Raw genomic sequence first — 25,750 nt, forward strand, 5'->3', positions numbered from 1 at the left:
CTTAGGATATTTGACATTGTCTCAGCACATCAAAATGAACAATTCAATTTACATCCCAGCTCATCAAAATGAACAATTAAACGTACATCTCAGTGCATCAAAATGAACAATGACGCTTCATGGCACTGATTTCTGTCAGTTCGTGAAGTAAGATATAGTTAATGAATTTATAGGAGAGGGGAAAACACCCTGATTACATCATGTTTTTAACTTGGTAAGAGGACCCTAACGACTATTTCAAACGTATCTAGTATGTACTGAATTTATTTAAGAAATATATCTTCATCCCTGATGGCATGTGCATTATGTACAGCGGTATGTCCACATCAGTTTTATTGTTGTAAACGGATACTGATATGTAACAGTGTTTTGTATACCAATATTGGTCATTTTGTCCGTTTGTTTCATGCTCGCCCGATGGAGCAGCGCTGTCAATTCACCCAAACTCCTGTCCCGCACACCCGACTTATCTGGGTGCGCTTTTGGTCCGATGTATGAAAGTGAAATTACACATTGCTACATTTCATTTACCTTTATGAGAAAGATTTCTACAGTATATTCTGTGTTCCAAGACACACAAGATATTTTGTGTTATTTTTTTGGCGGGGGAAGACCAACTCAACCTACTCTTGTACACAATAGATACACTGCTCCACAAGCCACTGTCTCATCATCATATTTGGGGACACTATGTATGTAAGGTATGTCCTCAAAGTGCCTCCAGTTTCCTATTTTTTATATATAAAGTAGATATTGAGAGCTGTCGTGTATATAACAGTAATGTAGCAATAAATGTGCCATTTTTAATAACAATACATACATTTTCCAATGTCTTGTTTGAGCTAAATGGAAAAAAATACTAATAAATGGTTACATAAGGCTTTTCTCTGCTATGGACAACGGCAAAGATAATGTTTTGCTTTATATAGGGTAAATTGACTTTCTATAATACTTAGTTATTTTTATTAATTCGGTAATTTCTGTTCCGTGTTTTTCTAATTTACTGAGCTGCACTGCATAGGCCATATAAAATCAACTGCAGTAGTACTGCAAATGGATATTAGTTAAATGATCCCAATACATTACAAATATTATATTATCAGCTAACCATGTCTTTGTCTTACATGGTTCCATGTTAACTTCAATAATAGGCCTACTAAAATAAACCTTTGCGAGGTATTACTTTCATCAAACTAAAAGGTGACGGCCAACTGGTGTTTACAGAAGATTTGTTGCGCGTGCGCAATGAGGCCTGGGCGCTAGTAGATATAAAGTTTCGACCTTCGATACTTTCGCTTGCTTTGTTTACGTGGCGGAACAAAGTAAATTGACTTCTAAATTCACCGGGAAGAAGAATGTGTACATCGCCAATCCTGGTAAGACTTATTCGATCAGTCAGCTCCCACTATGAATGGCCATGAACGGCTAGTAGGCCAACCAGCCTGAACTGTGCTGGTCTGATTGCCTCGCTCACAAGCTATCCGTAGTCAGTGTTGCCAGATTTGGCCCGATTTCCCGCCCAAGCTGGCAACCCCGGCCGTATTCCGCAACTGCCTGGTAGCCTACCTAACAATGCTGCCAGTCATCCTTACATTGTGTCTGTTTTCTACACTTTATAAATACCAGATTGCTTCGATGCGTGTGTTGATGTCCTCAAATATAACTTGTAGCTGTTCTAGAATGTTTACAGAAAACTTTTGTTTTACTAGCTTTGGATATAACCCATTTGTTTGACATTATTAATATTACTAACATATAATGGCATTATAATTATTTTGATAGTACGCTGAAATAAGTGAATAACTAATCAAGCTCTTGTTCTCTGTGCAGAGTCGCCTACATGGCTTTTAAGGGGACGGTGGGAGATGTGGTTCACCTTACCTACTGGACTATCAACAGCAAGCAAATTCACGGGAAATTACGAGTAGTTTATGTAAGTGGTGAAAGTTAGTTTTAAATTATGATCCTATAATTATTTTATAATAAAATCACCATATTAACTATACATATTATAGTTCATTCTTAGCATCACATCCTAAGACTGTGATGCTATCATTAAGACAATACTTATATCAGTATCCTCTCCAGGTTAAGGTTAGAATTTACGAAATGGCATCCCGATTACTCTCATTCTAATTTATATCTAGGGGTTTGAGTCTATAAATTACACTGAAATTGCTGTATCTCCAGATGAACACAGGGTGGCACTATTTCTACCTCCATAAAAGGCTGCAAGTGACAGAATATAAATTGCTCCCTATAATGTAATTTTCTTCTTTCCAAGCACATATGCATCTCATCGAGGGATTAGTTACAAGATTTTTATTATTTTCGAAAAAAGGCATGGAAACATCCCTCATTCAACTAATTAGAATTCTTAAAGAAGAGGTGGGTGACTTCTGTCCCCTTTAAACTCCTTCCCCTGTCCCTGGCCCACAGGTCATAGTAGGTCCACAACCTGCAACCATACCTGTTTGAGCCATGAGCACAGCTGGCTCCAGAATCAGCCTACAGGGCAGAGTATGGATGAGCAGGACTGAGCAGGAAGTGAGCTACTGGTATTCGCGATGTATTTTATTTTAGACAAGACTATTGGAAAAATGTTATCAGTATGTTTACATGTATTCCTTTTGACAAATATTCCTAAGTATTTCTATCAATGTTTGACGAGGTGAGTAACACAATTATATGACCACTCCGCTGATATATCCTACACGCCTTCGTTAATATCATAGATCAAAAGATTGCACTTTTTTAGACATTGTGTTGTGGATACATTCTCCAGACCAAAATAAATGCTGCAATGTGATGCCAAAGGTATGCCAGGTGATTGTTATTTTAGTCACGTCTCAGTGCCTTGGAAAGGGCACTCAGACGTCACTAAAAGAACGCCACCTGTGTTTCCAGCAGAGTGGCCCGTTCAAAGTGTTATTTGGTGAGAAAAAACATAGGATTTTACTTTTCTTTTTGTTATTTTGGTAACAATGATGCAATAGTATAGCTATCTGTGTTGATGATCATGTTCAATGTTACAACAATTACAATGTTTAAAACCAAAAAAATGGTTTTGGGTTCACCGGCTTTTCAAGACTGCCTCTCAACTACATTTAATTGGGGACACCTTTATTTAGGAAACCTTGTTATTGTGTGGATCTTATCCTTTGAAGTTAACTTAATGCAATCTTGTATTTTAGTCATTTTAGTTCAAGTTTAAGTATAACTTTGCCATGGTTTGGCACACACTGACATTGCTGCAAGTTTATCTTGGGAGAAGTGTATACCTTTTGTGAATGCAGCAGACAATGAGGATGTGATGAATTATTTTGACATTTTGTCTTAACTGCATCTGACCTGGAGGGTGAACACTTATGGAAGCACGTGTGTGCTGCAGAGCGTGTTCCACCAAGCCCAACCGCAGACCTGAAACAGAGGCGGTCACAGCCATGTCGTACCCGCAACCAACATCAATAGCCTTTCCATCTCGTCAAGGACATCTTAACCACAGTTGATACCTCATTTGTTTTTACATGACCTCAAGCGGTGAGTGGGACGGTGAAATAGTCATTTGAATAAGTGTATTTGGCGTTTGCAATTCTTCTTATCTATCATGTGTAATGTGATATGTTGTTCCCGTGCCTTATGGGCCAGCGACATTCGAGTCACCTCACTGAGAGGGATGCATGAATTAAAACATAGGCTACATATGCATTAACTGGTTAAATCTTCCATAAAATGCTTACATCCTGTGCAGTAAAATCGAACATTTTGGAAAGGCAATGACCGAAATGCAGAAAAAAACTAAACGTTTCAGATATATATTTTATTATATTTAAGTTGGGCTATATTTAGTTTTTGGTAAAGGCTGAGGAATATTTTTAGCAGTCACCTATATTTCATCTTTATGGATATTTGGTGCATTTGTGTAGTGTTAAACAAAGTCCGCTTATGAGTATTTAACCTATGGTTAAAGCTATACACATTTGTTTAATGCACAGTATTTTCCCATAGTTTCCTAATATTTTTTTTTAGCAATTAATACATTGTATTTAGTTTCAGCATTTCATAAACGTTACCATAATGTTGACAAACATGCATGCCTTATATTAATTTCTACTCATTGCACACAATCTAGCAAAATCCTTTGTAATCGTGGGACTAGTTTTTAGAGGCACTGCCGACGGATGGCTCGTTAGTGGTTGCGGAGTGATCTAATAAAGTCTAGACGGGAGAAAGCAGGACAGCTGACAACACGGGAAACCCTAAACACTAGCTAATCCGGATCTTGCTAAATTACGCTACCTCAACTTTTTATATCAGAAAAACATCTTCAACAAAGACAGAAAGGATGGAGAGAAAAGGGTAAAAAGTTATACGTTGAGTTTTTGTTGTTTCAATAAATGCACGAACGCATCGGCTACTTTATGCAGATTCAGGACTTACCAGCTAGCCTAGCTAACAAACACATTGCCTGGTCCTTACACTGACACCGCTCAAGGGCTAAGTAGTGCAGCTTTGTTAGCGAATCTACGTCTCTAATGTCTTAATGTGTGTTGTTTGACGGAAGGCGCAGGCAAAGTCATGTTTCGAATAGTTGTTTAACTTGTAACGTCCCGGTAGTTGTAGCTAATGTCGGCTAGTTTGACTAGCAAGTTAACTTTCATTGTTTACAAATGTTTGACTTGATAGGCCTTAACACGGATACGTGACCTTTGCAACGCATTGACGGTCAAAGACCACCGATCATTGTTGATGTTTACTTAAATACACGAATAAACGAACGCGCACAACCGTTGATTACGACGCTGCAGGGAGCATGCTGAATGATAGTTAGGTGATCCGTTTGTTTCCTCCACAGTATACCTACGAAGCGATTCCTGAATAAGCCACACATCGCCCGGTGTCTGGGCAACAGCACGGGCGTGCATGCCATCGACCCCGCCACAGGAAGGATGCTCACGGCCAAACTCCAGCACAACCGGCATAAGCATCCTCCTCACAGCAGTCATATTAAGGTGAATATTTATGAAGGACAATGTTAACGGAGAACGCCCCATGTTATGTCATAATTTTGTGTCAACCTGTGTTTGGAAGATATTTCTCAAATTGAGACTATTAATAGTGTTGTGAAACTATTGCCGTATTGTAAAACAATTATCATTTATAAGGAGGTTATATCCTATAGATACTATGTATAATTAACTGGTAGATGCAGTAATTTTTTTCTGGGTCATTTTTTTATTTAGTAAAATGTATTGGCTTCGAAGAAATGGTTCAATGCCAACCTCTTAACCATATTCTTTGTCACCTTTTCATTGAAGTCCAAGCCTGACCTTAACACAACCCTGCCAGTCAGACAGACCGCTTCCATCTTTAAACAGCCTGTAACCAAGGTGACAAATCATCCAACCAACAAGGTGAAGACAGATCCGCATAAAGCTCTTGATCAGCCAAAACAGGTGAGTCAGAATGCTACATGGTGCACTCACATTTCTATGGTTTAATAATGAGCTTGTATTTACTGAATGCGACTTGCTGCAATTGGAAGGATATAGCTGACATAGACAAAGTGAATTGTAATATTTTCTAGCAGTACCAGACAGTCCAGTGCATTATCTACTGTAAGTTCATAAAGTGGCAAGCCTGGCAGTCCTTTTTGGAATGTACTTGCAACTCAAAGTTTAGCTCATGAATACCATAGGCCTTTCAGACATGAACTCTGTATAATCTCTGGAGAATCGGGTCGAGGGGTGATCCGGAGTTGCCCTTGCACACATGAAACACACAGCCGGAGATAAGCCGTATCAGACGTGTTCACGCATATTGGAGATACTCTGGATACTTTAGGCGAGGGACGGCGCCCGGGCCGAGTGCGTAGGAGGCAGGACGTGACGCAAAAAGTATGAATTGATAACCACAGTGTTTTGTTTACAACACAGCAAAGATTGCGGGTGAGGCTTCCAACTTGGAAATGCTGCAGTGATATCAACACTGCATTTATTAAGACCTAAATTAAACATCAACAGAAGAGTGGAAAGAAGTTGGAAGGCAAAATACAGACGAGAGAAAAGTACGAAGCAGCTACACTCCATGCTCCTGGTTTCGCGCCAGCCGCATGATAGAAACGTCATGACCACGTCCGCAACACACCCACTCGCTCGTTGGGAATTCTCTGGCGCTCCGATGCCCTGGATTTTACACTAGGGGCCTGGCCAGGTAAACTCTGGAGGCGTGGATTCTGACATTTGCGTCACACATACAGCCCCTCCGGGTATAATCTAGAGAGTGTCTGTCTTACAGTGCATATGTGAAAGGGCTATTATGAATAAAGATGAGTGCAGTAACGGATACAGATCAATACATTTTTCAATGACGTGTGAAGATCTGTTCAGTTGTGTCATGTTCTTTTTTTTTTTTTTTTTTTTTGGTGATATTTATGTGGAATATGTCCTTCATGGAAGGTTCCTCAACCCATGAGCTTTTGTTTGGAAGTTTCACTCAGTTTCTAATTGTTTGTCCTTAGTTGTTCTGGGAGAAAAAGTTGAGTGGTCTCAATGCCTTCGACATTGCAGAGGAGCTAGTGAAGTCCATGGATCTTCCCAAGGGCTTACAGGGTGAGACGGGGAGTACATTCCTCTGTTGCACTTGATACAATTAGGTAACGTGTAATTTCCCTTGGCTTGATCCGGGCCTGTTCTTTGTTCTCCCCAGGTGTCGGCCCTGTGTGTTCAGACAGGTCCCTAATTTCCGCCATTACCAGTGCACTTCACACCAGTCCTAAGCCTGTCACAGGACAGCACACATCCGCAGTAGAGAAGAATCCAGGAGTGTGGCTGAACACCACACAGCCACTCTGCAAGGCCTTCATGGTGACTGATGACGATATCAGGTATGAGACGCATTGACTCCTGAAATGTGGGATGTTCATTTGGCCATGGATTCCCTGTCAAAGCGGATTGGTGTTGGATTTTGAGCATTGAAGACCTTAACCAGACCGGCGCTATTTTTTTAAATACCAATTGTAACATGAGAATTACAGAGTTAAAATTAGGGTAGGCCATTTCTGAAAAATCATCCCACTAGTTTAGCAATAGGTTTGAATTGTCTTGAGGAACGGTCCGGTTATGCTCACAAGTAAATGACAGAAAAAAATTCTTAGTGTATTGCTTACCAATACCATAGCTTTAAGGGCAATACTATATTGTTCATACAACTCTGACAGATTTGTTGAGCATATTCGAACTTTGTATTGTAGAAATTAGGCCCCTGTTAGCCTTCATTGAGGCAGATGCCGGGTTAGGAAACCCTTTAACAGATTATAAAATAAATGTGTAATAACAATTACCAGATGACAGTAAAGGTCCAACGTGCAGTACAATGAGCTATGTATACGCTATTTATGTAATGCTGCGGGGCCAAAGTTGGCAAAGTTGGCAAAGTTGAAAGGAAGGCTTTCCCAGTACTCCATCAGTCCTATCCATTCAGACTCAAATGTAAAGGTGTCTAGCAGAGTGGGGCTAGCATGCTGCTTGAGGAAGGGTATGTCTGGCACCATCCACACGCCATATATCAACGCCTTCCCAGCACTGCTAGATACTCGTGACAGATGTGCGATGTAACCATTGATTTAATTTATACTGTGTCCAGATTGGCTACCACAGCTGTTTTGGTTCAGTTGGAACCACTTCCTGTGAGCGGGATACATTCAAAGCACTGCTGGTTGCCACCAAGTGGCCGTACCTGTAAACTGTCAAACAGAGAACCATCCGTTGTCTTCTCTCCTGTGACAGGAAACAGGAGGACATGGTACACAACGTGAGGAGGAGATTGGAGAAGGCCTTGATGGCGGACATGCTGGCTCACTTGGAGGACAAAACAGCTGAATCAAAATCATTAACAACCAGCACCACCATGGATTTGGACGAATAGCACGCCTTCAGATGAAATTCCCATGAAAAAGGTAAGCATTCAAATCGGGTACTGCTTTACACGCGCATGTGATGTGCGACAGCATTGCATGTTCATACTCTTTATTCGGGTGTGGGAAGCCTAGTGGAGATGGTGTTGGACTCCCAGCCAAAAGCTGCTCTGATCAAATACTAGTGTACCTGTTGGTGAATGACATCTATCAGAAGAAATGTATAATGAATAACTACAGTAATAACATTATTTACTTCCAGGATTTTTTTTTCCAAGGAGTTGCATGGAAAGGGCCATTCTCTTGCGTAGAAAGGACTTCAAACGACTGCAACCATCAAGATTTACCTCAGACTTTTGTAACGGTGAAGCTGACATTTTATTCAAGATATTCCGTTTTTATGTTCAATTTATTATTCCTTTTTAATTTTATTTTGACAATAGATAATCTATCCTTGACCGGATAGTTGCAGTTCAATGTTTTTTGCCAGTCCCATTTTATTCCGTTTACCTCTAACCATATTTCAGAATGGTGGCAGTTACAGATGGTGCTCAACTTGATGCTTTCTTGGGGAACTCAAGCTAACAGGAGTTATGTGGGGGGGAGACTTTGCATTGTATGTGAATGTTTCAGTTAAGTGTGAGCTGAAAAGCTTGTTTAACGGTTCTCTCTCCGAATGTCTTGCTGTTTAACAACCTTCTCCGGCAAGTGTAAGTGCCCTTGAAGTGTTTAACTGGTATGTTTACGTGCGTGTAGCACTCCAGTTACTGTGAATAAGTGTTTTGATGTGATGATTGTTTAACATGTTTACACGGGAAGAAGTTGTTTTTCTTTACGTTTTTTCCCTTTCTTTTCGTCGTGCCCCAAAACCTGTTTACACGGTTTTATTTTGTGTTAAAAATGTATTACTGTTGTTCATTTCTATGGGATAAACCAAACATGTTTGTAAATGTACGATCATCGTCCCTGTATAAATTAAACGGGGATATATAATTTGTATGTGTACCGAGAAGACTGATATTATTATTTTTGATTGCACCTCTCACCACCTTCCCCCCCAAGATTTGTTTTCAGAAATGTTTTCTGTACCACGTTATGCCACTCCAATAAATGTAACCTTTTTCGTAACTCGTCTTGGTTGAATCTTTGTGCATTTATCTCAGTATATGTCTTAAGTACTAACCATTCACATAGCCAACCTGTTATTTTTGTTATGAAAATAAACCACGACCTACATCATGAGCATCATTCTTTTGTGGGTCCACCCAAAAAAAAAACGTTCCTCGCGAAGCCATGATGAACACACCCTACCATGACAAAATAGAATACATCATATTACGTAACAATCAATGCCTCACAAAATGGTATTACATTTTGCAATCTAAAAACATGTGTAAAAAATCGCACAAACAATATCGAGCGACAAAAACAAAATAAGCTTAACTGTGATGCGCTCCGTGTATTCCATGGCCTTTGAACCCATTGTTGTGTCGCGGGTGACGTCAGTCCCGTGTGGAGGAGACAGTCTGAGCGGCGTGCGCTCGGCGAGACAAAGGCGGTGGACCAGGGTCAGGGAACAGGAGGGAGAAGGAGCAAGAAACTGGGTCTTACTCAAAGGTAATTTATCTGCATGGAATTCAAATGATTGTCACCTAACTGGTTTGCTTTGCGGGGGACACCTGCATGCTTTGGCGTACGACCGCATTGAGATCTTATGCACAGTTAGTCCTCTTTTCATTTTTAAACATTTTCTTCAACGCCCCCAATTTAGCGTGCTAGCTAGCTTGCTAGCTCACAGGGCACACTGGTCGCCTCCTGGCTGCTTCTCATCTTTCCTTCAAGAAATAACCAGACGCAAGAGGGATCAAAAAGAAAGTGCAAGACACTCAAGGTAAATAAGTTAATACCGTTTTCATGTTTGTGATTGTTAAGTGCTGTCTGACTAGAATTTGACACGAACTTGGTTTTAGCTCGACTATCAGCCCAGAGCTAACCAGCTAGCATTAGTACTCCCAAACAAAGGGGTCGGCAACGTGACTGAGAACCGACTGTGTGGGACTAGCTAGCGTGGCTGGCAAAAGCAACCAACAGCTCTTATCTATTTAAAACGATTTACACATGTGACGATTTATAGGTGAATGGTCGTTAGCGAGATTACATTTACATTTTGAAAGGCGTTCCATGGGCTGCACTCCGTCCTGGGGAGACAACAACATCCAACTTGGATGGCCAGACAAAAAGAAACAGCAGACAAAGCAAGGCTCCCAAAACATGACTGTTTAGGGGTCTTCCTTGTGTAAAACCAACAAACCATAAATGGTTTATCACTTGTTCGTTTATGTAATACAATTTTTATTGGAACACTTATTATTTATGTTTTTTTCTTATAGTGCGCGCTCAACTAATTTCTTGGTCCATTTGGGATCTGATGTGATTTCCACGGGAAGATGCCTAGCCCATTATTCCACCCCGAGATTATGGACCACGACATGGTAGTCAGCAGTCAGCACAATGGGGTTGGTCTAATCCGAGAAACGGACCAAGAATCCCGGGATGAGGATCACCAAGAAGCGCTCCGGTACGCCCTAGACCAGCTGTCACTGATGGCCCTGGAAAAGGTGGACTGTGGTGGCAACGGAGGGGGACTGGTGGACCCGCTCGACGGGACCCAGGGACCGGGCTCCGAGAACTGTAACGGGGGAGGTTACGTGGACCTACAAATGATGGAACACCCCAATGGTTCACGGGACAGTCCGACGTCCTGCTCCCCGTCCCCAGAGTACTACGGCTCAGGCGGGTACCACATGGCCGCTTCCCACTCCATGCTCCACGGGGAACAAAGCAGCGTCCTCTGTAACCGAAAGAGAAGTGTCAACATGACCGAGTGCGTGCCCGTCCCCAGCTCCGAACATGTGGCCGAGATCGTGGGACGACAAGGTAAGAGCCTTGTTTATTTTATGACCAAGGCGGTCGTTTATATTGATTATATAAACGGCCTCCGTAAGGAGCATGCAGGCGGCTCTTTGTTTGGGTGACTGATGGGGTGGTGGGTGTCATAAGTTTTACAGCCCACCAGGTGTGAATGAAGGGAGTTCGCGCTGATGACTGCAATCAATGTCGCGGCCTTAATTTGATCCCGCAAGATGTACAGCGCTAAAGTAACATGTTTATCATATTTGCATGTGATTTAGACCCGTATTTAGACAATGGATTGGCAGAGCTTCTGTGTGTGTGTGTGTGTGTGTGTGTGTGTGTGGCTCATAAGTAGGAGGGAGGGGGAGGGGTAGGAGAGGGTCAGACAAAGCGGCAGATTGTCGGAGTCTGGACATGTCTAGCAGGCTGCACCAAACAAAAGAAACGTACCGAAGAAATTGTGTGTAACCCCCCGCTTTTTTTAAATCATCACCGTGAACCTCTTTAAGTTTTGTGTGGGCATTCATGGTTTTGAGGGTTATATTAATTTATTTTGGTAGCCAATTTGAGGGTAAGACGGGGGCAGGCGAACAAACACGGGGCTGGGCGGTGTTACGCCCTGCGCCCAGCTCCGTCTGCCAGGGTCTCTTAATATTTCATTTTTCTACTACGATTTTCTATTTTTTAATTCCCTTAGTTGGTTGAAATACATATTATATTGTAAACTCAATTGTTAAATTTGGTGCACCCAAGAAAGATTATGTTTATCGTTATGGCATTGTTCTCTTTGTTTGAAAAAGCCATGCTTTCTGCTTCCCAGAATGACATCACGCACCGTGCGCCCTATTGGTTGTGACCGATATACCGTCTGCATTTAAAGCAACAGCGCAACAATGTTGTTGGTGATGGTGGATAAGCAAATAAAACCATAGTCTACTGATTTTGGTTGATTTTGGTATGATGTGGACCAACACATTTTTAATTGTCCATCCAAAATGTAATGACAAATATAACATGTCTTTGTTGTTTTTTTCTGATCAAATAAGCAAACATTGATATCATTGGACATAATGGTTGCAATCATTAAAATTATTTTATTTATTTTTACATATTTTTTTTAACTTAAGTTCTCATTAGTAACCAGTCCTCTCTTACTGCGTCCAGGCTGTAAGATCAAGGCCCTGCGTGCCAAGACCAACACCTACATCAAGACCCCGGTGCGCGGGGAGGAGCCAGTGTTCATCGTGACGGGCCGCCGCGAGGACGTGGAGATGGCCAAGCGAGAGATCGTGTCTGCCGCCGAGCACTTCTCCATGATCCGGGCGTCCCGCTGCAAGGCCGGCACCGGCACCGGGGGCGGCACCCTCCCCGGGCCCCCTCACCTGCCCGGGCAGACCACTATACAGGTGCCCGCCTTCACCACCGTCGTCTTCACCTTCCATCGCCTTGATGAAAGCCGTCTTGATTGATTTGAGTGTGAGCGTGATGGTAACGTGTGGTGGTTGGTTGTGGCGCAGGTGCGGGTTCCCTACAGGGTGGTGGGTCTGGTCGTCGGCCCCAAGGGCGCCACCATCAAGCGCATCCAGCAGCAGACCCACACCTACATCGTGACCCCCAGCCGGGAGAAGGACCCGGTGTTCGAGGTGACGGGCATGCCGGAGAACGTGGACCGCGCCCGCGAGGAGATCGAGACCCACATCACCCTGCGGACCGGCGCCTTCGTGGACCTCCAGGGGGACAACGACTTCCACACCAACGGCACCGACGTCAGCCTGGAGGGCCTGGGCGCCCTCAGCGCCGGCCTGGGGGCGGCCCTGTGGTCCAAGGCCACCGGGCACCACGGCGGACCCCCGCCGCCGCCGCCCCCCCCGCCGCCGCCCATGTCCGGCCCGCACTCCTCCTCCTCGTCCTCCTCCAACCGCAAGATGTCCTCCACGGCGTCCTACCACGCGCACAGCGGCAGCGTGAGCTCCGACGGCTACAGCGCCGCGCGCAAGGCCAAGGACGGGGGCAGCCCCACCAGCCCCTTCAGCACCGGCTCCAGCAGCGCCGGGGGCTTCACCTTCGGCGGGGACGCCGCCGTGCCCACCGCAGAGGAGCTGGGCTTTGAGTTCAGCTCCGCCAACATCTGGGCGCCCTTCGTCAACGGCGGCGGCGGCAGCGGCGGCAAGTCCTCCGGCTCCGCCCAGCAGCAGCAGCAGCCGCTGCGTCGGAACAGCAGCGGGCTGAGCGGCGGGGTGGTGACCCCCCGGCTGTCCCCCACGCTGCCCCAGGACGCGGCGGTGGGCCCCATGGACCACCCGCTGGCCCGCCGCGCCCAGAGCGACCCCCTCAGCACGCTGTCCTGGCTGCAGTCGGGCGGCGCGGGCGCGGGCTCCTTCTCCGGCGCGTCCAGCTCCAGCTCGGGGGGCTCGTCCACGGGCTACTCCTCCTGCTCGGCCTCCTCCCTGCCCGGGGGCTCGCCCACCGAGTCGGAGGGCGGCAGCGGCCTCAGCGCCGGCATGCTGAGCCGGCTGAAGGCCACGCCGGGGCCCGGGGTGGCGGGGCTGGTGGCCCTGGGCCCCGGGGCCAACCGGGACTGCTTCGTGTGCTTCGAGAGCGAGGTGACGGCGGCGCTGGTGCCGTGCGGACACAACCTGTTCTGCATGGAGTGCGCCGGGCAGATCTGCCAGTCGGCCGACCCCGAGTGCCCCGTCTGCCACACGCCCACCACACAGTGCATCCGCATCTTCTCCTAGAGGGCCTGGGACGCAGCGAGAATAGGGTCCAGGGGGGGGGGGGGGGGAGGGGAGGGTAGGGCTACTGTAGGGGGTGGGAGCAAAACTCAAGTTGTCTTACTATCTTAAAAAAATACAAAAAAATGGACAAACTGCAGGAGGAGCAAGGAGGAGGAGGAGTCACTCTTAAGGATCTTTGCACACATAGGATGGACCAGGATGGACAACTGCATTCATAGACAACCATAATATAAGGATTTGATTTATTGCTGATAACTTTGTCAAGATGAATAATAATAACGACTACAATAATAATAATAATAATTTTAAAGAGACTTATTTTGTCTGCGTGAGGCGAGCTGCGGGCGGTCTGTGTGGTGGCGGCCAGCCAGGCCTCGGACCGCCTCCCAGTGGGAACAGGTGGGAGGAAACCAGTGTCTTATCTTTCTTCAGGCCTTCATTTGTGAGCAGTCCCTGCAGCGCTGCCATAGTTCAGGGTCGCTGCCGTCTGCTCCTCGTCCCTACGTCTCCTCATGCCCGCTTCTTAAGATCTCTATTTTGCCTGCTTCTCACAGCCTTTATTTTGACACTTTTTATACGCAAGATATTTTATGAGGAAGCTGTCAACACTTTTTCTAGTCTTCCCCCCCCCCCTCCCCCCCACCTCTTCGTGCTCCTGAATGGGACGTGAGCTTCTTTGAAACAAAAGACTCAATATTTTCCTCTCTGGCTCGCTGCTGCGCTCTCGTCCATAGTGTTTGTGTCATTATGGGATGTGGTTCCTCATGTAGTCGGGCACTAACTCGACCCACGCAGCTACAGAACCCTTTTAAACCCGACAGAAACTCCCCCTCTTAATCAGCACAAAAACCCTCAAATGATGCATTGTTGACTCTGAATGAATTTACTCATTCTCAAAACAGAATTAGCTAACACTTTATAGAACGTTCAGTCATAAATCATTTATAAGCCTTTAACAAAACATTCCTATTGATTTGTTGATGGGTGCTATGGATAGATCCACCCAGCAGCCTAAGCGGTTTACTGCACCAACTTGTAGGCTGATATCACCTCTGAGGACACTCCCACTTGTGATGTCACTAAAGGGTTGATTTTGATATGGCTTATAAGGGCTAGTCAACATTATCTTTTAACATAGCAATTAGTAACCATCTAATTGATATTAATGTTTTGATCATGATACGTTTGGCATTAACTTAAGGCTTGTAGATAACTAATGACTGAACGTTAATGTTAAGCGTTACCGTAATTAACTTAAATGAATGCCACTTTATTTTGTACGCGTCCCCATTTTTACCATGTATACGGCAATATGACATAAGTCCCCTTTAGAGAAAGTCATATTGGCACTGAAGAATGTGTCCCAGCTCCATTTATGTCCTTTGTTGTGCCTGATGATAGATCTCTCTTAATGTGGTTCAGAGTAGATGTGAACGAGGTCCCATCCATGGGTTGTGTTTTGGGCTTTCTTTCCACCGTCAAACTCGTTCTTATGGCTTTTTAAGAAGTCTGTTTTCTTTGTCTGTTCCACCAATCCTTGACCCGCGGAACGTAGTGAAGTTATCCGTAATATCCATCCATGTCCGCCAGTCCTCTCGCTCAGACCCTCTTCTCTGTTACAACAAGATCGGGGTGTTTAGTGTTCTTTATAATATTTTTTGTGACTATTGACATGTCAGGCTGTATGCAAGGCGTATTTTTTAAATAATAGGATTTTAGATAGGGCTTTTGTGATGTCACATCCATTGATTGACTTGTCCAATAGGGGGCTCGGTGGAGGCGAGTGCCCCGCCCACTTAGACTAGTAACAAGGGGATATAGTTAGACTGATGCACTGCGACGCCTAGCCCCTCTAAACAAAAACAAAAACCAGAGAAAAAGGAAAATCACGGCTCATACAGTTGAGTTCCTTTTTTATGTTTTGGTCTTCCACCCCCACTTGAGCAGCAAAGCTGTATGGCACTCTGAAATGACTCTGTTATGACTCCGGTATAGAGCTCCATGGCCAAGTTTTATGCACTAAATGGCGTATCATTTCCTTTGACATTTGTACTTTAACCAACGTGATTGAGCAACACCTTAAAGGGCAGTTGCCTCCATTTCCGTTTGTATTTGTTATTTTTCTTTGTTTACTGTGAATTCATAGTAACCGCCTCCAAAAGTGTTTTCCGTGTTGCTGACACCCGTCACTCAAACGACCTGAGAGCCAGCCCGCCGAGCGAGACAAGCCATGACGCAGAAGCAAAAGTGAATCAAACAAATGCAAAAAGGGCTTCCTGACGGGACTCTGCAGCTGTATCCAGCCTTGTATTGAGGCTCACGCATCAGAAGGAACGACCACCCGCTAACCCTTCTAAACCGGCAGCTAGTAGCTAGGTCATCCAGGGCTTCCAGACACCGGCGTGTTAAAAAAAAAAAAAGAAAAAAAAAAAAAAGCCAACAGCTGCAGATTCTGTTTTTTTTTTGCTTTTGTCGTTTTTAAAGTCGTACTTCCTTACTGGACGATCCCTGCCATGCCCTAGAAACACAGGAGCTGTTGCAGTCCCCCCAGAACGCATGGGGCCCATGTGCTAATGTAACTTCTACGGCGTCGACGCAACGGTGGATCAAGCGGCCGGGTCTTCATCTCCCCTCTCCTCCTCCAGTCGCTCCTGGAGGCGGGACTCTGTCCCCGGCCGTCCCGGGGCAGTGTGAGCCGCCACACACCGTTACGCGCGGTGCCGGCCGGGGGGGGTCGACGCGCGCGCAGCAGCAGCCCAGATGTTACAGGCGTTGGCGCTGCGTGCCGGCTCTGGAACGCTCCCCGGCGGTGTACTACTACACTACTACTATGACACGGAGGACTCGCGGCAGCCCCCCCCTCAATAATCCCATCAGCCTACTGTCCAGGGTTTTTTACAGCGACCGAGGCTGTTTGACTTGAATGGGTTCTCGTTTGTCCACACACACGCATGCAGGGGGGGGGGGGGGGGGTCCGTGCAGCTGTACTAGTGTCGCGCTCGAGATTAGCCTACAGTGCTCGGGGTGTGTGCCGCCCTACTGAAACACATAAAGAATGAGGGGAACACTTGTAGTTCCACATCCAGGAGGGAGGGGAGGGGTGTAGGTCCACCAGCGTCTTTTTTTTTTTTTTCTTCTTCACTGCACTGCAGTGCTGGTGCCTTCTCCTTCCTCTCGGCGGCCACCCTCGTGCCCGGGCAGCGCTCGTATGTTTTACAACCGACAACCCTTTTTCCCCCACAAACGGGGTCCAATGTTAAACTCTGGCATCTTTTTTCTTCTCACTACTTATTTAGACAGGATTTAGGGGAGGGGTTGGGGCGGGGGGTGTGATGTGTCTGCACAAACAGCCAAATAATGACTGTTGTATGTGTCTGTGTCGAGGCCTTTTGTCAGGCCTTCTTCTCCGAGGACTCCCCAGCGGAGCGTTGTCGAGAGAGCGTTTCGTTTTAGCGCCGCGTGGGGTCTAATGTACATTCTGTTGTTGCACCCGGATCTCTTTTGGCCAATGGGAGAATGTTGTTTTGGTTATGTACAGAGCCTTACTTGTTTTTAAAAAGGTACAAATATTCTCATATTGATGGCTGTTTCTTTATTGGTTTCTTATCTTAACTGAAAGTATCCCCTCCCCTTTCCCAAAGGTTTGAAAACAGGGTTTCCTGAGGCATGCTAACTAGCGACCTCTGACCTTTGTCTTTCTCTCTTCATGAAAGAGAAAGATACAGAGAGGGAGCCATGCCAGTGAGGGGCAATACACTCCCCTCCCCCCCCACCTCCCCCCGTCATGCTCCTTTTTTGCTTTAATTCTTTTTGTATGCAGATTACCAAAATGTACATGTTAGCAAACTAGATTTCAGGCCTGACCTGCGTTGTGTATATATCCTGAATACAATCATTGGGATCTCATTTTTGGAAAGGTTAAAGGACTTAATTGACGATAAGTGTAGTTTTTAAAGAACATGTATCATTATTTGTAAGTTAACCATCTGCATGTCTTCAAGCCACCAGGCGTTGGCAAATGATTTTTAAGAAAAAAAAACCTTTTTACACATTTTATTTTTACAATTTATTTGCTTACCTGAATATCCCAGACAATAATGTGACCCTTTTTATTACTTCAAATTTATTTTTATTTTTCATTTTTTATTTTCCTTATTTCTGTGTACAACCTATAGGCAATTTATAACAAAATGAGAAATTATTGAAGAAATTTTAAAATTGAAATATATTTTATTTGAAAGTTTATGGACCTTTTAACCGTGAGCTGGAAAAATTGTATAATCATATGATTTGAGCTGACTTGACGGTTATAAGAAATGTATCAAGAGTTTTATTTTTTATGCTTCTTTAATAAAGTCTTGTTTTTGGTTTCATTTTTTACTGTAAAACAATAACCAAAGCGTCTGTCTTTTATTTCGCACTGGGTGTAAAGAAAATGTAAATTGTCAGCCCTGCACTGCTACAGTACTTCATACCACCACACGATGGCAGTATATCAGCGTCTTGGAAGCACCCCATTGAAGGGTGACCTACTCTGCCTTTCTCTCGATGTGAGCACAGCATTAGCATTTTTTATAAACCATGTCCTAGGCTGAATGTGAAAAAGGCTTAAGGCACATATTACATTTTTGGCTTGATGAAAGTATTCTAATATCTAGAGAGCCATATTACTTGGCAACTGAATTGGACTTTTACATTTACATCTCTGTTGATGAAATAAGCATATTTCCCACATGAAAATTCTATAGTTTACTATAGTAAATAAACTATAGTATACCCTATATATACTATAGTAAATAATGTAGTGTTTTTGAACCTTACTATAGTAGTTTTACTACAGTAAACTATAGTATACTACAGAAAATTCTATAGTTTACTATAGTAAATAAATTAGTATACCCTATATATACTATAGTAAATATTGTAGTGTTTTTTAACCTTACTATAGTAGTTTTACTACAGTAAACTATAGTATACTACAGATAATTCTATAGTTTACTATAGTAAATAAACTACAGTACACCCTATATATACTATAGTAAATATTGTAGTGTTTTTGAACCTTACTATAGTAGTTTTACTACAGTAAACTATAGTATACTACAGAAAACTGCAGTTTTATTACTACAGTATACCACATGTATACTACTACAGTAAAATATAGTATACTACAGAAAACTGCAGTTTTATTACTACAGTATACTACATTATATACTACTACAGTTTACTACATAAACTACAATCTACTGAAGTAAATTACAGAACTTTTATTATACTTTTATTTTGCTATAGAATACTACAATTACGATACCATAGTACTATATATACTGCATTACAATAACTGCAGTATGCAGTATTTTGTTCTTTTAACTGTCATTGTACTTTACCTAATGGATATTTTCAACTGTATCACTTTTTGTTGTTGCCATTTTTAACCATAGTGCTGTAACAATAATTCACTGCACATAAATTAGGCTTACAACTACCATTAACACAGTGTTTTCTACAGACTGCTAAAATACAAAAAAAAGAAAATGTAAATTGTCAGCCCTGCACTGCTACAGTACTTCATACCACCACACGATGGCAGTATATGAGCGTCTTGGAAGCACCCCATTGAAGGGTGACCTATTCTGCCTTTCTCTCGAAGTGAGCACAGCATTAGCATTTTATAAACCATGTCCTAGGCTGAATGTGAAAAAGGCTTAAGGCACATATTACATTTTTGGATTGATGTAAGTATTCTAATTTCTAGAGAGCCATATTATTGGCAACTGAATTGGACCTTTACATTTACATCTCTTTGATGAAATAAGCATATATTTGCAGCTCATTGTAGCGGAATTGCCTATTGAATATTAAATAAACCCACATTTTTGAATAATGTGGCTTGCCGAACATGTCCTGAAACCAACTTGCAAAAGTTGACCTCATTAGGATGATACCTTATCGATTCATCATGTAGACAAACAATCCTTTTTTAACCTTTTCAGCGGCTAACCCATAGACCTTGAAACCATCCAGAATTTCAGGCTTGTAAGAGACAGAAAAAATCGAGTTAAAATGGAAATGCTTTCGTCTCCAAAAAGTCTGTTAATCGTAAACCCCTTAAGCAGCACAGCAGGCAGCCCTCATAAGGCGCAGTGTTTAGTGGCCTCTAGTCGTGGGTCTGGGGATTGCAACCAACTGATTCCCCCCCTCCCTCTACGGACGGTACAGCTAAAGCTAGGGTGGGCGACGGCCTGGCATCTGGGGGGCCAGTAAGTTGTCAAGTGGCAAGTGATGTTGATGGATTTATAATTTATATTTAGTCTGTGGATACTCGTTTTTTTTTACTTGTCAACTATAACCTGAACTTTAGGGCATAGTTTACAAGTTGATAAACGATTATGATTTTGAATTAAAAACATGTCCTCTCCACAGCCGTTATTTCGCTCTGGGCTACTGTAGCATGGCGGGCCCAGGGAGTGAGAACCGCTCCATATGTAATTATCAACGGCTCATTCTAAGGTAGCGATTGCATGGGATTATACTTATTAAAAAATACTTATAAATATTATATTCCCCAATTAGATGCCCCTAAATTCGATACACTGTTCACTTTATTGAATTTAATTAGTTTTGTTTTAATATTTTTCATATATGTATGTATATATTTATATACATTTAAAAAGTCATTGAAAAAGTCTCATGATTTATCCAAATTCTCAGATACTACGCAAGAGGGAGCAGAGAGAATTACGTGGTCAGACGGTTTGTGGCAGATATGTCCTTTTATTAGGAAGCCGGTCACAATCAGGCTGCATTCCAGCTCCACGTATTCCTCATTTAGTACAATTAATGATAAGAAACAATCTCGGTAGAAAATAACTCTCTCATGCAAATTCTGTGTTCTCACTACATTCATATTGGTTGCAGATGTATACACAAGCTGTTAAAAAATAAAGTTCAATGAGTAGTCAATACATAGTCTTTGAATCTTAAAAAAAGAAACTGGACAAACGGGACTTGTAACATCAAAGAGACACGTGCTGGCACAATAAAGACTCACCGTCATGCAGTTGTAATTATTTCTATTCACAGGGTGGGCGTCGCTGCATGGGCTCAGAGATGAGTCGGCATGCGGCATGCATGCGTCTGGTCTTACATGTGCCCTTTTGTGCTTGAATAAAGATTGGTGTGTGTATGTGTGCGTGTGCACACGCACGTGTGTGATTGCCGTGGCCTGTGCAGTGGTCCACGTATGCAATAGGCCTATGAGGGTTGAGATTGAATCATGGGGTTTTGACATTTAATTTGGTTTGTACAAAACAAAACAGAGTGTGCCTCTTGGGGAACTCAGATGACATGGTGGGATTGTTTTGAGACGGTACGTCTGCTCATCATGGGTGGGTGGAGAATGTCCTGGAGTTTTCAATGTTAGAGGAACATGAACCCGTTTCATCCACTTAAAGGGCCGGTTCATCTGCCAGAAAACCCAGAATTGTACAAACGTAAGACCCATGTGACTACGGCATGGCTAGAGATCTCTGAGTGGGGACCTCTTTCAGATCTGAGAGAAAAGACTCACCAACATTCATCCTTGGTTATTTGGTCAAACTCAACAGTTTTCAGTGAGCCAAAGGTACAACAAAGCCTAGCAGTCCAAACCCAACTTAGTTCAGTGAAGTTTAGACACTACTACTCTATTTGTGTACAGTTAAAACAAAAGAAAAACATTTTCCAACGGATGAATACTTTAAACACAATGCACCGTTGCACACCTCAATTGTCTCATAACATATCTTTTTGAATAGGTGCTAAGATGGAGTTAAAAACAATGCAGTTTGGTTCACTTCATTGACGCAGTGGGTCGTGTTTCACCACTGTGCATAATAAGATGCAAGGATAAGGGGTTATTTTATTTCTCTCCTTTCTCTAAATATAATTCAGTAAGAAGTTCTGGTCCACTCCAGCTTGGTGATTAAAAAAGCTAAGATCTGATCATCTAAGATATGGGCCCGTACCTCTGAAATGAAACGGGCTGACAAAAATACTGCAGGAATGTGAAGTCAACCCGTTCATGGAAGAAAAAACGTTTGAACCAAAACCAATCTAAAAAAGTTCTCACGGATCTGAATATTGCAGTTGATACTCCATAGGCGTAGCATACACTTGTTTACGTAAGTACCATATATTGCTCCCAATCTCAGAGCCATTTTTTTCCCTCACATATTTTACAATCAGCCCTATATACACACAAACACACACACACACACTCAATGTCAAACAACACAACAATTCTCACAGAGGATTGGCTCGACAGCTTGGGTGAACTTACAGACAAATGCAGCTATTGCCTTGAGAAGTGGCTTTAGATTTGGGAGAGTGGAGACAGTTTTCAGGACAAACAACACATTTGATGTGTCCCTCCAGAAAGCATTAGTCGGGCTAGTATCTCTGTATTGCTTGTGTTGGTGGACGCCCCCGCTTGTTGGCGCACGAACACTGGCCCTGAGCCCAGGAACTGAAGGGCCACAGCCAAAACACCCCCTCGCAGAATTCCCCCAATGTTTACCATCGGCAAATGTTAATATTTCTACAAAAGGCTTTCTTGCCACCACTCATTTGAGTCGCTTGGCCAAACTCTTTTATCGTCTGCAGACGGTCAATGTGTTTTCGTATATCTCGATAAAGGTAGCGTTTCAAGGAGGACACACAGCGACAACATTTTGCAGTGATTTTCCAACCGTAACCATGATCAGTGTAAACCAGCGGGTGGCGTCGGACATCAAGTCTACTGATTCTGTAGTAGCCCTTTTGAGGAAAATGTGCATTCAGGGGGGCAATAGAGGATGGCAGCAAGCAAGGGGGATGGCGTCGTTTAGGGGCACTCTGTGATATTGCTCTGTTGGCTTAAAAAGAAAAAAAAGAAAGGGCCCACCAAAGAATCTGTCTATATACACAATATGGCCGTAACATAAACCTCTCTACGTTACCTCCCACCGACTAAGTGTAAAACATTGCACCCCAGACCACTGTTCCCCTGCCTTGTTGATCCATGGCTGTGAAGGCTATAGCGTTGCTAGTACACCTCCTGTTATAGCGAGTGAATATATGCACAATGTACACGAACACGAGGGGCTCCCGGCGAGAGTGACCGCGGCGGCGGCGAGTCTGTACATCGGTGGCCCGGTGTTGGCCAGTGAATCACAGTGTTCTTGGGATCAACATGCAGGCGGGGAGTGGCACAGGACTGGTGCGGGGGTCACAGGGGGGGTGTAGGGTGTCCGCTCTGTAGATGTTTATTGTACAGTTCAGGGGGAGTGGGGAAGGGGATCTGGGAATGTGTGTCCTTATGATGCCAACCGGTACACGACCACCCCAGCACACCGGGGAATGACCAAGCAACAGAAAGACATGTTGGATGGATGCAGAGAGTGAGAGAGAGAGGGGGGGGGGGGGGGAGATGGGATTGAGAGAGACAGAGAGAAAGAGGCAGAGTGAGAGAGACAGATAGAGAGTGATGCTGAGAGAGATTCAGAGTGGCAGAGCGCAAGAGAACGCGAGCGGCACAATGAGAGAGAGAGAGAGTAAGAGAGAGGCAGAGAGGAAGACTTATGGGAAGCCATCAGTCTGGGGCAGACAGGCAGACAGACAGACGTATAGACACAGCATAGCTAGTTAAGTACTGAGTCCGCTTACGGAGTCAGAGAAGCAAAAGTGCAAAGTAGTCTTTATCAAACTATGAATGTGGTGCGTTGTCTCGATCGTCTTTTATTATAATACATCATTGTTGAAAATGTACAGCTTATAAAAGTTAGGGTATGATATAATGACGCTTGTGTGTGCGTTTGTTTTTGTGTAGGATTGGGTGCATATGGACAGGTGCTCGCTGATCTATGGCTAACTAGCACTAACTCAAAGAGGAGGGAACATGTGATGCTTATCTGTCTCTCTGCGCGTTCCTGTGAGAACACTGCGAGTGGGTTTGTTGCATAATGTATGCAGATAGACTTTGTACACTATAGCGTTGTCTCGCGCGCGTGTGTGTGTGTGTGTATTGCAACCGCGGTCGTCACCTTTGTGAATGTGTGGTGGCAGTGCATACATCAGGGTATACATCAGTGCAAGGGCGGTCATCTGTAAATCAAGGGGGCATCAGGGACTCATCTTCCACTCAAGAGAACGCTGTGTGGAAGGTGTTCTACATGATTGACTCCGCCCTCATGACATTTTTGTTTGTGGGCGGGAGAGGGGGGGGGGGGTCGAGGGGGAGGGTTTGTCTGTGGGTGGGTGGGTGGTGTAACAACCCCCCCCCCCACTCAACACGTAAATGTACGCCCTTGCATAGATGCATACTCCCAAACCAATCGGCGGGATTTTGTCCTCAAATGTCTTTTTTTTGTGCACACCTCATTTATTTATTTTCCCGCACCACCCCCACACTCCCCCGCGATCCCTGACTTCCTCCCCCCTCCCCCCCGGTCCCCCCCTCAACTGCGGCCCTCCTCGGCCGAGCGCTGGTCCGACTTCAGCTTGACGAACTCCTTGGCCACCTCGTCGTTGTTGCGCTGCGACAGGATGCGCAGCACGGTCAGGCCCGTCTCGTCCATGTGCACGCGGTGGCCCAGCGGCAGCCAGCACGCCACGCTGCCCCTGCTGGCCACCTCCTTCACCTGCAGCACGGCCACGCCCACCGTGCGGTCCTCGCGGGCGAAGCAGTAGTCCTTCACGCACACCTGCAGCTCGTAGCTCTCGGGCCCCACCTCCGTGCCCAGGGAGCTGCAGGGGGGGGGGGGGAAAGGTCAAAGGAAAGGTCACAGAGATGCGGGGGGCGGTGGGGTAGTTTGTCCACGGCTGATGAAAGGGTTATGGAAGTGATGGACAGCAGAGCTGTGCTGGCTAACGGTGCTGGTGAAGCGCTGGCTGTATGTCCTCCTATGTACAGCGACGGCTCTAGAGATCCCCTGGAAGGACTACAGGGCATCGTTCGGATGACACCGTACACACTTTTCATCATGTGTTCGAGATTATGGTTTGAATCTGCACGTCTTTTGTTTATCCACAAAGATATGGAAATAATGTGTCTGATTATTTAGTCTTGCCGGATAGCCTAGCCAACCAGGAACCTTAAAGGAAAACATGTTTATTTGATGAGCTTTTTTGTAGCCTTTGTTGGCAGGACAGTGAAGAGGGACAAGCAAGCGGGTTGAAGGAGAGCGTGAACGACATCCAGCGGAGGGCCGTAGTGTGGACGGAGGCTGGCTCGCTGCAGGGCCGGCGGCTACACCCTCAGCCCACCAGCGGCTGGAGCCAGCCAGCCTCCCTCCCGAGGCTCCACTCACACTGACTGGTGGCTCGACGCTGCGTCATTCACCCTCTCCACCCAGCACACCCCCGTGCCTCTCCCTGTCTCCATCCCCACCATAGAGGGGTTGAACCCCATTCAAACATAAACCTAAAAGGGCTTTACTTTAGAAACGGTTGTAACGGGTGCTGATCACTAGGGGCGAACCCTAGGACGTCAGAGGGATCACTCACTACTGGAAGCTCTCGCTGAACTTGGGCGACCAGGCGTTGTTCTTGGACTTGGTGGCGAACTTCCTCTTCTTGTCGCTGAGGTGCGGTCCGATGATGTACACCTCCACGAAGGGCCGGAAGCCCTGCGCCTTCCACTTGAGGTCGTTAGCAGACACCACTGAGGGAGGCCGGGAGCGAGGGGGGGAGGGGCGAGGAAGCAAGGCGTCAAGGACACGTCATTTCAAGGGAAAGGGAGCACAAAGTTCCAAACTGAGTGAAGGAAAGCGTTTCGGTTGTCGATGCGGTACCTTTGACGTTGATCTTGTACTCTCCGTTGGGCTGCGGCTGGACGTCCACCTGCATGAGCACCTCGCCCACGGCGTCCACCCCTGAGGCTGCAGGACAGAGAGGCGGGAGCACGGGTTAGCGGGGACCGACTGCGGAGCGCCCCCGCTGGTGTGCGTGAACCATGGAACACAGCAGCGTGGGAGGAGCAGCAGAGCTGTGAGGCACATGACAGCGACGCCGACTATGAACTAAGGCAGGTGGAGGAAGTGGGCGGGTACCTTTCTCTGGCGCAGTGTCTTCATTGGCCGTGAACCTCATCCCCTTCCCTGAATGGACTGAGGAGAACAGAACAGCACATGAGCCTTTTTAACATGAAAGGGACTGCAAGAATGTA

The 25,750-nt window shown here is 45.0% G+C and overlaps 3 protein-coding genes across 3 annotated transcripts in view; 2 read left to right on the forward strand and 1 right to left on the reverse strand.

Moving 5' to 3' along the window:
• The first annotated feature begins 4,175 nt into the window (after positions 1-4,175).
• On the forward strand, positions 4,176-9,043 carry mbd3a (methyl-CpG binding domain protein 3a). Its single transcript, XM_060059497.1, has 7 exons — positions 4,176-4,359; positions 4,856-5,012; positions 5,319-5,456; positions 6,521-6,611; positions 6,709-6,886; positions 7,788-7,957; positions 8,178-9,043. The coding sequence occupies exons 1-6, from the start codon at positions 4,346-4,348 to the stop codon at positions 7,924-7,926; spliced, it is 717 nt and encodes a 238-aa protein (XP_059915480.1). The 5' UTR covers positions 4,176-4,345; the 3' UTR covers positions 7,927-7,957; positions 8,178-9,043.
• Positions 9,044-9,389: 346 nt separating this feature from the next.
• On the forward strand, positions 9,390-17,681 carry LOC132463372 (RNA-binding protein MEX3B-like). Its single transcript, XM_060059494.1, has 5 exons — positions 9,390-9,532; positions 9,687-9,806; positions 10,306-10,852; positions 11,993-12,234; positions 12,346-17,681. Exons 3-5 carry the CDS (start codon positions 10,363-10,365, stop codon positions 13,564-13,566), a joined length of 1,953 nt encoding a protein of 650 aa, XP_059915477.1. The 5' UTR covers positions 9,390-9,532; positions 9,687-9,806; positions 10,306-10,362; the 3' UTR covers positions 13,567-17,681.
• A 2,639-nt stretch (positions 17,682-20,320) lies between these two features.
• Positions 20,321-25,750, reverse strand: part of LOC132463376 (protein unc-13 homolog A-like) — a 35,851-nt gene continuing 30,421 nt past the window's right edge. The window contains exons 39-42 of the mRNA XM_060059500.1: positions 25,635-25,691; positions 25,377-25,463; positions 25,090-25,246; positions 20,321-24,330 (exon numbers count right to left, since the gene is read on the reverse strand). Of these exons, the coding sequence (XP_059915483.1) occupies positions 24,042-24,330; positions 25,090-25,246; positions 25,377-25,463; positions 25,635-25,691 (590 nt within the window). The 3' untranslated portion in view covers positions 20,321-24,041. The remainder of the gene's footprint in view (positions 24,331-25,089; positions 25,247-25,376; positions 25,464-25,634; positions 25,692-25,750) is intronic.

This window comes from Gadus macrocephalus, chromosome 8 (assembly GCF_031168955.1).
Source record: "Gadus macrocephalus chromosome 8, ASM3116895v1".
NCBI lineage: Eukaryota > Metazoa > Chordata > Actinopteri > Gadiformes > Gadidae > Gadus > Gadus macrocephalus.

Excerpts from the sequence above, each read along its gene's own strand:
- LOC132463372 (XM_060059494.1), top strand. The coding sequence starts at position 10,363 with ATGCCTAGCCCATTATTCCACCCCGAGATTATGGACCACGACATGGTA. Across the intron at positions 10,853-11,992 it reads CGAGATCGTGGGACGACAAG|GCTGTAAGATCAAGGCCCTG; the intron begins GTAAGAGCCTTG and ends TACTGCGTCCAG. Across the intron at positions 12,235-12,345 it reads CCGGGCAGACCACTATACAG|GTGCGGGTTCCCTACAGGGT; the intron begins GTGCCCGCCTTC and ends GTTGTGGCGCAG.
- mbd3a (XM_060059497.1), top strand. Across the intron at positions 5,013-5,318 it reads CTCACAGCAGTCATATTAAG|TCCAAGCCTGACCTTAACAC; the intron begins GTGAATATTTAT and ends TTTTCATTGAAG. Across the intron at positions 6,887-7,787 it reads GTGACTGATGACGATATCAG|GAAACAGGAGGACATGGTAC; the intron begins GTATGAGACGCA and ends CTCCTGTGACAG.